We start from the raw sequence: 13115 nt of genomic DNA, 5'->3' as shown, positions 1-13115 counted from the left end.
CCAGCAGATTCCCAGCAGCTTCAGCCAATCACCTTTGGTCTCCAAGTCACGTTGTTCTCTAAAACTTTGAACAGAGGATTTATATGTCATAATTTGTGATTTTTCTAATCAAAAAATAGAGGAAACACTGCAATATTTAGCTTCTGGAAAGGAAGCTCAAGAAGTGACATAATCCTAGTTTAAACAGTGAGATTTTTAATACCAGTGTTTGTTTTAGTCCAGCTGACAAAGTTATGACAAGACACAGGGACTGGAGACTGAAATTAGAAAACATCACCAGAAATGAGTCACTGTTCTGAAAGAGGTTACCAGCTTGCATGGCACAATCTCATCACTTAAAAATTTTAAATTATGGTTAAATTATGTCTCTCTGAAGGTACTGTAGACAGAGAGTATTATTACGAAAAAAAAATTAAACAGAAATCGAGGAGTATGTCCTTGCTAACAAGCTCTTTAAGTTGTAGAACTACTCAGGAAAAAAATCCAAACTGATCCTTCAATGAAGATTTGGGATTGTTAGCAGACAACATCCAGTCTTCTATCCTACAATGTTCTTTTGCTCAGTGGGACTAGGATATTATCATTTTAAATGGCATGTCTAGCAAACCTGGTCTTGTACTTCCTCTGAGCTCTGGGACAGGCAGTTGTCTCATAGTTGCTGGACAGCACTGAATGATTCATCTCTTTTTTGTATGTGTTCTCAAGTAATAGCACAGTATTTCTGTTTCACTAGATCTGGAGCTGGCTTCTGTGAGTTTGTTTTGGTTTTGGATTCTTTCTTCCCACTGTACAAGCTGGCAATGGAAGATTTAAGAATCAGCTGGTGCCTATTCATAAGGAAATATTTCTCCCAAACAAATACTGGCAAATTTAATATTAACAGAACTCAATTCTTAATGGTGTATAGATATGAAATTTGACTTTATGTAAAGTACCAGTAGATGTGTTTGTCATCCAGCCAAATTTTCCATTAATTACTTGGCACCAGTTAATTTATTTTTCTAAAGTTGAAAACAGCTTCTTACCTCAAGTGTGCCTGGTCCTCCATTTACCAGTAAGCAAAGCACAGGGATCTCAATGCTACCCGTTCCTGTGAAATAGATGGTTTAATTTTTAAAAAAGTTGACGGCTTTCACAAAGCTATTGCAGCTTTGCCAACCCCTCAAAAACACTTGTCCTCTTTCGTGCTGTTTTGGTGCCTACACGAACCTGCAGAAGGCAGGCAATTGCAGAAGCAAGTGGCAAAGGAAGAGAATAACACCATCACCTACCAGACAGGGTCCTGGTCTAAGATTCAGGATGAAGGCACCTTTGCCTCGGACATCTTGTGTGATCCTTAGTAAGCAGTCCAGGTTGTTCTCACCTCAGTGCACCTCAGCTGCACAATATGGATTTTGGGACCTCTGTGTGTCATACCACTGTTGAATTTTTATGTTATTTATTTACTGCAAGGCTATCAGATTATGGAGTAATGGAGCTGCATTAGGGTGTAGAACAAGATTGTTATGTTTTCAGAGAGGCAGCTACCATTATTTATATTAAGATACAGTTAGAAGTGAAAAGCTCTCAGTTCATCCCTGGTGTTATGTGTGTGCTGGAAGGTGCAGTGGAATCCAGGAGAAAAGCCTTATAAAAGGAGGATTTAAGAATATGAAGAAGCTGACTGTGTAGACCAGCTAGGGTGAGATGAGTCAGATATGGTTTGATAGGAACCATATACTCCTCATTATTCTGGTTAAACAGCTTAAAATTTCATTCAGCACAGTCTAGTGTGGTGATTAATAACAACATAATTGGATACTTTTAAAAGAAATGCTAATGAAATATTTAACATGTCATGGCAGCAGGGGAAGAAATGAGGTCAGCATCCCTGTCCTAAGACATCCTCCCACAGGGGTCCACGTATTTTTAGATGGTTTATACTGTAAATGCTGTATTCTGTAATCCAAAGGTGACTATAGATTGGCCTGAAGGATCTCAATTAAAACAGTAGCATCATGAGATGAATGCCTCTTTCAGCTGGAAGATAAAAGGCATTTGGTCCAAATACTTTTTTGATGTTTCCCTTTGTAGATCTCCCAGAACTGTGTACAGATCTCCTTTTACTTCTTGTTTTCTCTCTTGTGGGATGACTACAAAGACGATGTTGAACTGAGCTGTAGCCAGGATGCGATTGGCAAGTAACCTAATTTGTTTTAGTGAATGGCATAGCACTGTCATACAGCTCTAAGGTGATGTTCTTTGAAGAGTGACCTCTGTGACTACACATTCCTCAGGGTATGATTAAGTCTTCAAATATTCTTCATTTACCATAGATTTAGATAAAATTTAGCCAGAGGAGGGGCCAGTGTATTCTGACTTTATGCTGGGAAGGTGGAAAATCCTTAATTGCAAAGAATATCTACTATATTAAAAAATTTCCTCTAAAATACTTCTACATGTTTTTTTAAAATAGGGAAATTCTACATGACTTTAATAAAGAGTTTTACTTCAGTAAAGTCACATAGCTTTGCTCAGCTTGTGTATAAACGAGCTTAAATGAATGACATTGGTTTTGTTTATAGAAGATAACGCTGAATTCAGTATGTTCCAGTGAAATATTTGTCATATGAATCAACATTCTTTGTCAGAATATTGTTCCACTGAGATCTGTTCAATCATATTTGGTTTGCAAGCCAAAAGAGGCTACTTTGTGATTCTCAGCACTACAACCTCAGCCTACCCTCACAGCCCACCTGTGGTCTTTCCTATGTGAGTCACCAGATAAGTATTTTTCATGTGCATTCATGGTCTCAGGTACATCTGTGCAACCATACTATGTAATGGAATATTCCGTTGATGCATACAACTGTGAATAAGTGTGCTCTCCCTTCTGTTTCAGCTGTGCTAGCACTGCAGGTATTACAGAAACAAAGGAAAGGCAAAAGTAATTGAATTAGTCCTACAACTGAATTCTTTCCACAAATAGACCTGCCCAACACTCAGTTCTTATTATAAACAAAGGTCACATACATTTAGATGGCCATTAGCCACTACGGTATTTACCCAGGATAATGTTTTATCCTGAAATAAATATGGCTTAAAATATTTCAGAGGGCTTTAGAACAAGTCTTTTCTTCCAGTGTGGGAGCACTTCAAGACCTTGTGTATGAGAGGGGATAAAAGTACACAACAATGAATATCAATCTCTTAGAACCACTGGTTAAGGCACTTGAAGCTCAATTTATTTTCCACTTGTTATGTTTAAGGCAATTTGAGCTATGCTTTGAAGATCAGCTTTGAGCTACATTTAAAGAGATGCAGTAAAAGTCCAGATTTTTGGTTCAAAGAGCAGCTTTTTCTACTTCAGAAGCTACCAAAGTTCTGACTTTTACGTAATGACAAATGTGTTTACTTGATCTTGCCTATGTAAGCAATTGTCCAGTTTGGGAATTGGACTTGCCTTTGATAAGGCCAGGGCCCCACAGGTATCACTATAATCTCAGCATTACTCAAGTTAGCATGTCTATATAGAACCTACTTACCACCATATCCAGTACGTTGTTCTGAAATATGCTTTTCCAAGGTGAAACGTAGCTTAGTGGTTCCATCTGGCTCATCTGGTGTTACATGGTCCACCAAAATAAAGTGGGAATGGTTGTGGTCCAAGGAATATGGTGGGCCTTGAATATCCTCATCTGATTGATAGTGTACAAGACTTTCATTCTAAAGAGAGGAGAGATGTTAGTGTTCTCAGCAAAACCCAGTCCATGTTTTAATGTGCTTAATCTCCATTTCTGTGCTGTCTGCACAGACACCACACCACCTATGAGACACTTGAATAGATTCTTGAAAAAGTGTAGAGGAGAATGTGCTCCTTCTGAAAGGGATCAGATTTGACAGGATTGAGAACTGAAGTCCCTGAAGTTTCTCTCTTGGCCTCTGCAAAAGATAGTGACATCAATCACCATCTCTGGAATGTAGGTTTTGGAAATATTTGTTGGATGAATGGAAAGGGACCATGAGACCCCGTAATTGTGGATGGAGCTGTAAAGCCTCAGCTGGTATAAAGAAGGGCAAACCTATTCGTTACAGTAGCATTTTGTCCATGTTTAGGCCAGTAGATAAGTTAGCCTGTCACATGTCCCTAGCAATTTAAATGCAGCTGTACTTAATTGACAGGGTTATATGAAATCTAATAATTATTCTCAGTTTGGAAATTGTATTCTAAAAGAGTGACGGATTTTAGAAAGTGAAATCTTCTTATCTTTTATTTTGTGTGAGGGGTGTTATATCTTTAAATGATTTATTAGTGATTTTTGGCATAAAATCAGTCTGGGTAAAATAGAACCCCTGTTACAGTCTGTTGTTCTAAGGATTGCACTACATATGGTCTTCCACAAACATACTTTTTCAAGCTCCCCTTACTTCCTTAATACATCTTTCTTTCCTACTGTTGCACACCCACTTTGATACCGCATTCCTAGCTGCAAGCCAGGCTGTAAATGCCTGGTTATTATTTTTCATTTTCATAATTACTGTCCTCTTGCAAGTAGGTCAGATTAAAACAACTGTTTAAAATCAGCATTTCCTTCTATCATGCCTGTTTCCAGTTCCTGCAGCCTTTGAGTTGATGAGCAAAACTCAGACTGTCAGCTTGACTATTGTGACTGTATTGCATTTTCCTCACCCTAATTGTGTGGGCACAGACAGGTCTCAAATCCTTTTGAGAACATAGCAGTGTAACTACACAAGCAACATAGTTGTCATTAAGGTATGGCAGAGAGATTTACATTTAGGTATTTAAGAGCCAGGTCTTATGTAGGGCCTTCCTCAATCTCAGTTGTTGGCAGTGTCTGATAGAGGAGGTAGTTCCCAGTTGAATCCTGAAAAAGTTCAACCCAGCAGTGATCCATGTTCTCCACAGACAAGACTAAGGCTGATGTTGAAGAGGCAGCGAAAGAGCTCATAGCAGCACTACTAAAGCAACCCAGAGGACAAGTTCCTTCATGCTGCACACACATATCACGCTCTTACTTTGCTTTCTGAAATGAAGCTGCATACAGCCAAACAGGAGAAGAGAAATCTCCTTCAAAGCAAGGTGAAAAGGACTATTATCAGGCATGTTCCTATCACTTCTTTCCTTGTCAGCAGCTCTGGGAAGAGTAGGAAAATCAGACACTGTTCCAGGAAAAACAGCAGTAAACTTGCACATGCTTTACAAACAGCAAGTGCCACAGATTTCTTTTACCTCCTTCTCTCTGTCTCTCATTTGTTGGGGAAAGCTTCTTGATACAATTCATTTCCTTCAGATTTTTTGTTTTGGCAGAGGGTGTGCCTACATTCTGCTGCCATGCAACATTAAGCCTATTCAACCAAGATCTGGCCTTTGACTAGGACCCAGAGGCACAACAAACAATTGAAAAAGGCCCTTTGGGATTTTCCTATTTATTCTCTGAAAATGTGGAAGTGATGTTTCAATAATGTTTAAAGCACACCATTAACACAGAAGAGACGGGAGGGATCAACTGATTTCAGGGCTTGTTTTTCTCCTTGCTAGTGTGGATTGTTAGCTCTATTTTATACAACAAGCTGCTTGTGTTAGTGCCAAGTATAAAAAGAGTTGGGTTTAGATCAACATCCCTGTCTGTAGTTCCTTTGTCTTAAAGTTACTGACTAAAATCCAAAATGTTTTTGGGTAGAAGCTCTGCCAGAAGTCACAGGGTCAGGAACGTTCTTTACAAAATATTCCTTGCCAAAGAATTCGGGCTTTAGTTAAGGGAGAGAAAATCTAATGCAATAAAAAGACCAATGCACTTGTTTTGTAGGTGCCGATCGGGAAAGACGCAGATGCATTTTAATCACTTAACCTAGGAGAGAGGTGACATAGTTTGCATTTGCTAAAGCAACTTTCCTGAGCAAAATTCACAAATATAATGAACCAATTCTTTCCTCTGAGGTCCTTTCAGACCAGTTCACCCACACAAATAGGTTGAAGTCCTCAAGCTAAAGAGTCCCACCTGGTAGAACACACAGGTGGCTGTCGTTGGCAAAAAAGGATGAAAAAAGGGGAAGCCCAATTACAATAAATCACTGATATGGTCTGGCAGTCTGCCAGCTGCTAGCTGGTACTTGCAGGCCTATCTGAAAGAGCAGCTAGGTGTGAATTCAAAGGGCTGCCTCTGTCATTTGTTTCGTAGCTTCTGCAGGGGAGTAAAATAGTGCAGAGAAACTGTCGTTTGTTGTTATTACACACCTATTTTATTGTTATAATATTTTGCTTAGGACAGACTGTATCTCCAGTGACAAAAAGGTAATGCTACATTTTTTTTTTTTCTCCACTTGCAGGTCAATTTAGCATTAACACTTTAAGAAATTGTTTTGTTGGGTGAGAGTTTTTATTTGTTGGTTGTTTTGGTTTTGGTTTTTTCTTCCCAAGAACTTTGATTTCTTTGACCCAAATTGAGAAGTCCCTAGAGCTTCCAATAACTGGGCGAAATCCTGCATAGCTAGTATTGTTGGCCTGGTGTATTAAGCAATTTTTTGCATATTAGACACCAATTCAGTGGCTACTCAAGAAAACCTTGTCGTGGAATATTTATGTCTGGTTTTCCATAACAGAAAATAGGCTTTTTACAGTATTTATATAATAGCTTGGAGTAAGTGATTCTGCAGTAAGTGGACAGGGGAAAAAACATTGAAGGTACCTTATTCTATGTGCTCCTTTCCTGACTTTCATCCTTGCGTTAATGTCTAATGCTGCCATCTGCGGGATATCTCTGGAATCGCTGCAGCGTGCACCGAATGTGCAGGGCACAGAATCATTCGGCTCTAAATCCTTCTTGCTCTTTATTTTTTTTTTCCAAAACACAGTTTAAACCCCACTTTTTTTTTTTTTTTTTTTTTTACGGTTATATAAAAGTTGTTCTGCCAACTACTTCCAAATTTTGTAAACGTGCAGCTTATATCTGAGCAATCCGGTTTCACAAGTAGAATGAGTGAAAAGTACCTTTGCGTTGTCCAGAATTTCTCTGTGCCGAATTTTTCTGAGTGAAGTTATTCCTATGGCAATCACGCTTACTCTGGATGAAGTGCTAGCCAGTGCAAGATCTTGGACTGCTTGCACTAACTGTCTTGTTATTCCTACACGTAAAGCACTGGTAAAAATCCAGGCACCTGAAATCAGTTTTTAAAAACAGTTAGATGATTTCTTTGTATTTGAACATGTTTGTGCGTCAAGTAACATTACCTGCAATATTGGATTTAAGGGGGTTTTTTTCAGGTAGATAAAGCAAAGACAGGTCTTGATGAACTATAACTTTTAGAATTAAAATACATACAAATTGCATAAGACTTTAATAAGGAAAACAAGAAGAAATTATATGCCCAAGCAAAAATTCTTCACGTATCATGAGACGCAATGTTGCCATCTTTACTCTGATATTAATAAACTCATCAAGAATGATGTGTCCGCTCTCGAGGCACTCACTGTCTAAACACGAGCAGAAACATCACTGTACCAGGCAGTTCTGACTGTTGTCTCTTTAGGAGAGTAGAATTTATAGCAGCATTGTTAGGGTGACGAGGAATCACGAACTCTCCAGGTAAACAGATAGTTGGCCTTTTTCAAATACGTAACATAAAGAGACTGGACATCTTGATGCTGTCCAGTTTTAAGTATAGAAGGCACATGGAGCTAGAGAATAACTGTGTGGCACAGAAGTACCAAAATGAGCTTCAATGCCGGGCTTTTGTCATTACAAAAAGCAAAACTGTTACTATCTTGTCTGGAACAGTGAAGCTAAACCAAGAGACTGCTGTGAAATGCTCACAGATATTTTCACTTTGTTTTGCAGGTATTTTCATAAAGCTATGGAGAAAAAAATGTCATCTTACACGAAAGTCACTTCCATGCCTATTCCCAGACACTGGAGGGTTTGGTTTTGTTTTTAAATGTTTTTCACTACTCTTGTAATTCATGTGAACAGCCAGGGAGAAAGTGAGCTGACTTACTTTGTGTTATACATTAACAAGGTCTTTTTGTTAATCTTGAGTTTAATCATAGGCAGTTTGACTAGCAAAGTTTGTTCAACTCTTAGCTTTGACGAAAACAAGATTTCAAGAAGTAAAAATGACTGCAGCATGATTTTGACTGGTAGCTAAAAAGTGAAAAGGGAGGAAACAAGAATTCTTATTTTTGACCTAAATTCACTCTTATTGAAGTCAAATTGCACTACTCTCTTAAGAATTATTTTGTTATGACGCCAAAGAGAGACAGTGTATTTGGTCCTATCTCATGCTATCTTTCTAGTCTCATCTCTGAAGGAATAATGTCAGGTAATTTTACACTTCAGGAATGGTTGCCTAGAGTAATTTGGTTCAAGATAACTTATTCTTGCTCCTATAATAAAATCAGTTTAATTTTCAAAGCTATTTACATACAGGTTGTAGATTGCATTCAGCAAAGTCTTGAATTTCAAAAAATTGTAAGCAAATCCATTGTCATTAGCAGATCACTGGAAGCTAGGTGTGAGAATCCAGCAGGAATAAAAATTCCTTCTTTAACACCTAAAGCACTAACCTGTGCTTTGAGCTGCCTTTATAAGTCCTTTCTTTAAGGTGTGCCGCAGCCAAGGCTTCATCTGGAAATTTTCTTCTTCCCCTACTAAAGACACAACCAAGTTGGGTGCAGGAAGCTTCCATTTGTTGAGCATAACTTCAAATATAATTCCAGGGTGAATGGTACTTGGAACCTTAATAAACTTCAACAAACAAAACAAAAACCCAGTGAATAGAGATAGGACAGTAGGATAGAGTAAAGAGATTGTCCATGATAAATGCAGAGGGGAATTATCAGAAACTTGGTTATTTAAGAAAAAATTATTTGAGCAAGAACCAACAGAGTATTAAATACTAGAATTAATTTAGCAGGCTTCTGTATAATTGCCATCTCAGTAATTGGGCCAGTTCCATGGGCTAGTTCTGTGTTGCAGACTGACATATTACACTCTCCTCTAATGCTGCTGCCTTTAGTTTCATGGCAGTCTAGCAAAGCCAACAAATTTCTTAGGTGTTTCTTGTTGCTGCACAAGATGAAAAATTTCGCCTGAATTCATGTCTGTTTTTCAAGGATACATTACATGAATCTATTGCTTCTTCAGTTCTGTATATATTTTGACTTTGTGCTTAAGACTTTAGGATGAAACAAAATCTTAAGGCAGATTTCAGGAATTCCTAGGAAGTCCTTCTGCTCTATCATGGGACTAGTGAGCAGGTGGGTCTGTCCATATATATCCTTCTCTGCATATTCGCAGAAGAGAGAGAGAACTTTAGGAAAAATCTTGAAACAGCTCAAAATTATGTTTAAAATGTTGAAATCCAAGCTAATATTTTTTGGCAGAAAGTTGTAAAAACAAGGAATAATGCAAAATGAAGGAAGTAGGGCACATAATTGATTTTTTTTTTTAAGGGAAAAGTTATCAACTCTATTTGTAGTGTATCATTGCAAATCAGGTGATTGCCTCCTGTATATTGATAAACCATATTTTAAACCACATTCATGTTCAGGAAGGTATGGTCCCTACTTTGAGTACAACGTGGTGCCTCACACTGTGGCACTTTGACCCTCACTGTTACAGTCTCTACATTTATTGTTAAGTAATAGCTGAACAACAGCAATTGTGTTAAAGGGTTAAAATCCTCAGGGGCCCACCTTTCCATGTTTCTTCCCAGAAGCTGTGAAGTCTATTTCTCCTGTGCAGTATGGTAGTTCTCTTTTGAGAACTTCTTCTTTGTCACTGCTGCAGAGCTTGGTTTCCATTTCCTCCACTGAATTTATAAGGTGACTGAGCACCAGTAGACCAAGATGTTCACTGAGATGACAGAGAACTGAAAAATGAGAACCTATTTAAATTGGAGAGGCAAAAAAAATCCACAAACATACATCTAGCTGAGTTTTTAGTCAAATATTTTACTTTTTTACTATTATGCTTGTAATGTTCAGCTAAAATTGGAGGTCTTTGTACCAAATGTCAGATATTATATATAGGAGGAGGCAGACTCCACAGAATGCTATCTAACGTAAGTTATAAAAAGGAATAATGAAGGAATAAGGCTCCCTCAACTCTCATTTAACAGGCAGAAAGCTGAGCTGCAAGGTGCAAGACCCTGCAATCTGTCCAAAGGCATGTGGGATGTCTCAGAGCCCAAAGGTGACCCTAATTCTACAAGAGAGAAAGAGGAGTCTCAGCCACAAACTATTTCAAACAAGAGTAGAGCTGTGTCAGTGAGTGTCTGAGTCATGGTTTCTTGATGTCGTGCTTCATGTTGCTGTGACTTATATTACCTGACATGAATGCTAAATAACTAAGTGATGATATTGTACTTGTCTGAAGATACTTTAGGAGAGGTTTACTCTCTGTTTGCTGTAGGAACAAGCTATTTATTCATAAGGCAAAGTATTTAAGGCCAGGCTGTACTCGACAGGAACAGACAGTTCAAAAACACAGGTGGTTTTCTCCATATGTGGCTACAGGAATAACAGCAAGTGATCTGTCCCAGTGCAAAGGTCATATAACAAGGGTTGTTCTTCTGCATTACATGAGGCACTGGAAAGGTCTGCTTGCTTTTCCCATGTTCCAGCTTGACCAAACTGACAGAATTATGATCTGAAAAATATAGATTTCAAGTTGTATGCCTTATTTTGTTTCTTTTTAAAACAAAAGCAATGAAATAGCTCTCTCTCCTCTGCCTTCATCTGCATATTGAAGTATGTATCCAGACTTTTAAAGAAACCCCTTGTGATACTAAGCCAGCAATGGTAACCAACCCTGCATTAATCTTTATTTCTCATTCTAAGAGATTTGCTGTGGACTTAAAAGTGGGTCAAGCTAGCAAGTCTCTTGTGGGTCTATTAGAATGCTCCAGTAGAGGGAGCAAGCCCTCCAGTTGTTCCCTTAGTCTGGGAACTCTTAGGAACTTGCACCCTGGCTGCTTCCCCCCTGCTGCCTCTGTATTCTCTTCTGTTTTCTGTGAAAACATTGCTTGGAGTTGCCTTTTTTTTCTCCAATCTGCCTCTGAAAAGTGGTTATGAACCCTCTCATGATTTGCCTCCCCTATAGCTATGCCACACCTCTGTATCCACCCCCAAACTTCTGTTGGAGATCACAGTTTGAAGATGCTTGTTCTCATTCTCCCTTCCTGCTTGCTACTCACTTCTGGACAGAACAAAGTGTTGATTGTGAACAGTAAGATATCAGACTACTCTGGTTAAGAGTCCTACCTAAAAGAACATCTTTTGGATCATCAATTATGGTAGCCACAGCAAAGCCTACCTTTTTGTTCAAGCCCACTTTTCCACTGGAGGTGCAGCTTTATCTCCTGAGAGCGTTGAAGAGAGTATTCTGGGAAAAAATAGTTAATACAGAGTAATAATAATACATTTTGTCTGCTATAAAGTGCAGAAAACCCTTCCTGGAACTTGCTGACAGAACAAAGGGTTTGATTAGAGAAAAGTTTTCAGGACTGAATTTCCAGGGTACATTAGTCACTGTTCATCACTATCCTAGACAGTACACACGTATTTATAACTTCATACAAGCAATGAACTTGGAATAGATAGTAATTTACAGAGTAATCTGGTGGTTAATTTGGCCTCAAGTGGTTAATTTTAAGTCCTGTTCTAGACTTTAGCTTGCAAAATTCTCTCATGTGGTTATCTGTGACTTCTTTTTTGGAATAAAGACACTAGGCTGCTGAGATTTATAAGGGACATTCTTGCATTTGGGCAAAATGATTTTTTTTCAGAAATAGCACATTATTTGATTTTCAGTTTAGGAATTCTAGTTTTCAGTGGTAGTGAACAACAGTGGACTAGATAAAAATAGGTAAGATGCAGAAACAGAAGTTTTATTCACAAGCTTTTATAAGGCTGGAAAGTGAGGAAAGCACCTGGTAACTGGGACTGCACAAGGCACTACCTTCTTCCTTTTTTTTTTTTCCAAAAAACAATCTCTGAACCATGACATTGGAGACTGAAAGCTTATTTTGGGGAAGTATTACGTCATCTTTCCGTCTGTACTTATACCACTTCTTCAGCATCCCTGCAGGCCACTGTCTGTGACAGGATACAGAGCTACATGGAATTTGTTATGATCTTCTACAGCTGTTCTTCTGTTCATATTCCAAGCCAGGAAATCTTCCAGCATCAAGAGCAGAAAAGCAGTACTGACAGAATTGCAAAACATGTCCAAAAATTATGTAGAATCTGAATGGTATCCATGCAAGAATATAGTGTAGCCATATATGGAGCTGAGAATCTACACTAGATGAGATCCTGGACTACTAGGAGTGATATTTCTAAGTTTCCTTGACAGTTTTTCTTGTTTTATCTTCTACCTTTTGTTTGACTTCCAAGGGGTAAATACTGTGACTTTCAGTATGATTGCAGTAATGTAGAGGTACAAATGTTCTGTGTCAGTTCAGTGTTCTACCCAATGGCGCTAACAGAGCGAGGAAATGCTGCTTTTGTATATGAAAGGGTGGGGGATAAGATTTTAAAGGCTGCTCTATAGATACTATACTGTAGTGAAAAAAAAAAACAAACTCAAAGGTAAACTAAGAAAATATGGACTGGATGAGTGGACAGTGAGGGGGATTCAGAACTGGCTGAATGGCAGATCATCTTAGACAGTTGTAATCAGGCCGCAGGGTCTTTTTGGACGCCTGTGACTAGCTGCATCCTCCAAGGTTCAGTACTGGCCCCAGCATTGTTTAACTTACTCATCAATGACTTGGGTGAAGGGGCAGATGTCTCCTCAGCAAGTTTGCTGCTGTCACAAAGATGGGAGGAGTGGCTGATACCCCAGAGTGCTGTGCAGCCCTTCAGGAGGACCTCGACAGGTTGGAAAGATAGGCAGAGAAGATTTGTCTGAAATTCAGCAAAGGCAAGTGCAGGGTCCTGAACCTGGGGAAGAATAACCCCAGGCATCAGTGCAGGCTGGGGGCTGACCTGCTGAGAAGCAGCTCTGTGGACAAGGACCTGGGAGTCCTGGTGGACAACAAGGTGCCCATGAGCCAACAGTGCTCTTGGTGGCCAAGAAGGCTAATGGTATCCTGAGGGTCATTCAGCAGGTCAA

At 38.9% G+C, this 13115-nt stretch overlaps 1 protein-coding gene across 1 annotated transcript in view; it reads right to left on the bottom strand.

Moving 5' to 3' along the window:
• Positions 1-12044, bottom strand: part of TRPM5 (transient receptor potential cation channel subfamily M member 5) — a 41210-nt gene extending 29166 nt beyond the window's left edge. The window contains exons 1-6 of the mRNA XM_027651084.1: positions 12040-12044; positions 9692-9851; positions 8561-8741; positions 6989-7155; positions 3525-3705; positions 1026-1090 (exon numbers count right to left, since the gene is read on the bottom strand). Coding sequence (XP_027506885.1) covers positions 1026-1090; positions 3525-3705; positions 6989-7155; positions 8561-8741; positions 9692-9851; positions 12040-12044 — 759 coding nt within the window. The remainder of the gene's footprint in view (positions 1-1025; positions 1091-3524; positions 3706-6988; positions 7156-8560; positions 8742-9691; positions 9852-12039) is intronic.
• Between the last annotated feature and the right edge of the window lie 1071 nt (positions 12045-13115).

The sequence above is a fragment of the Corapipo altera genome, unplaced genomic scaffold, assembly GCF_003945725.1.
Source record: "Corapipo altera isolate COAL_440 unplaced genomic scaffold, ASM394572v1 78, whole genome shotgun sequence".
NCBI classification, from domain to species: Eukaryota; Metazoa; Chordata; class Aves; order Passeriformes; family Pipridae; genus Corapipo; species Corapipo altera.
The sequence above is the reverse complement of the archived record's forward strand: the minus strand, read 5'-3'. Positions and strand labels throughout refer to the sequence as shown.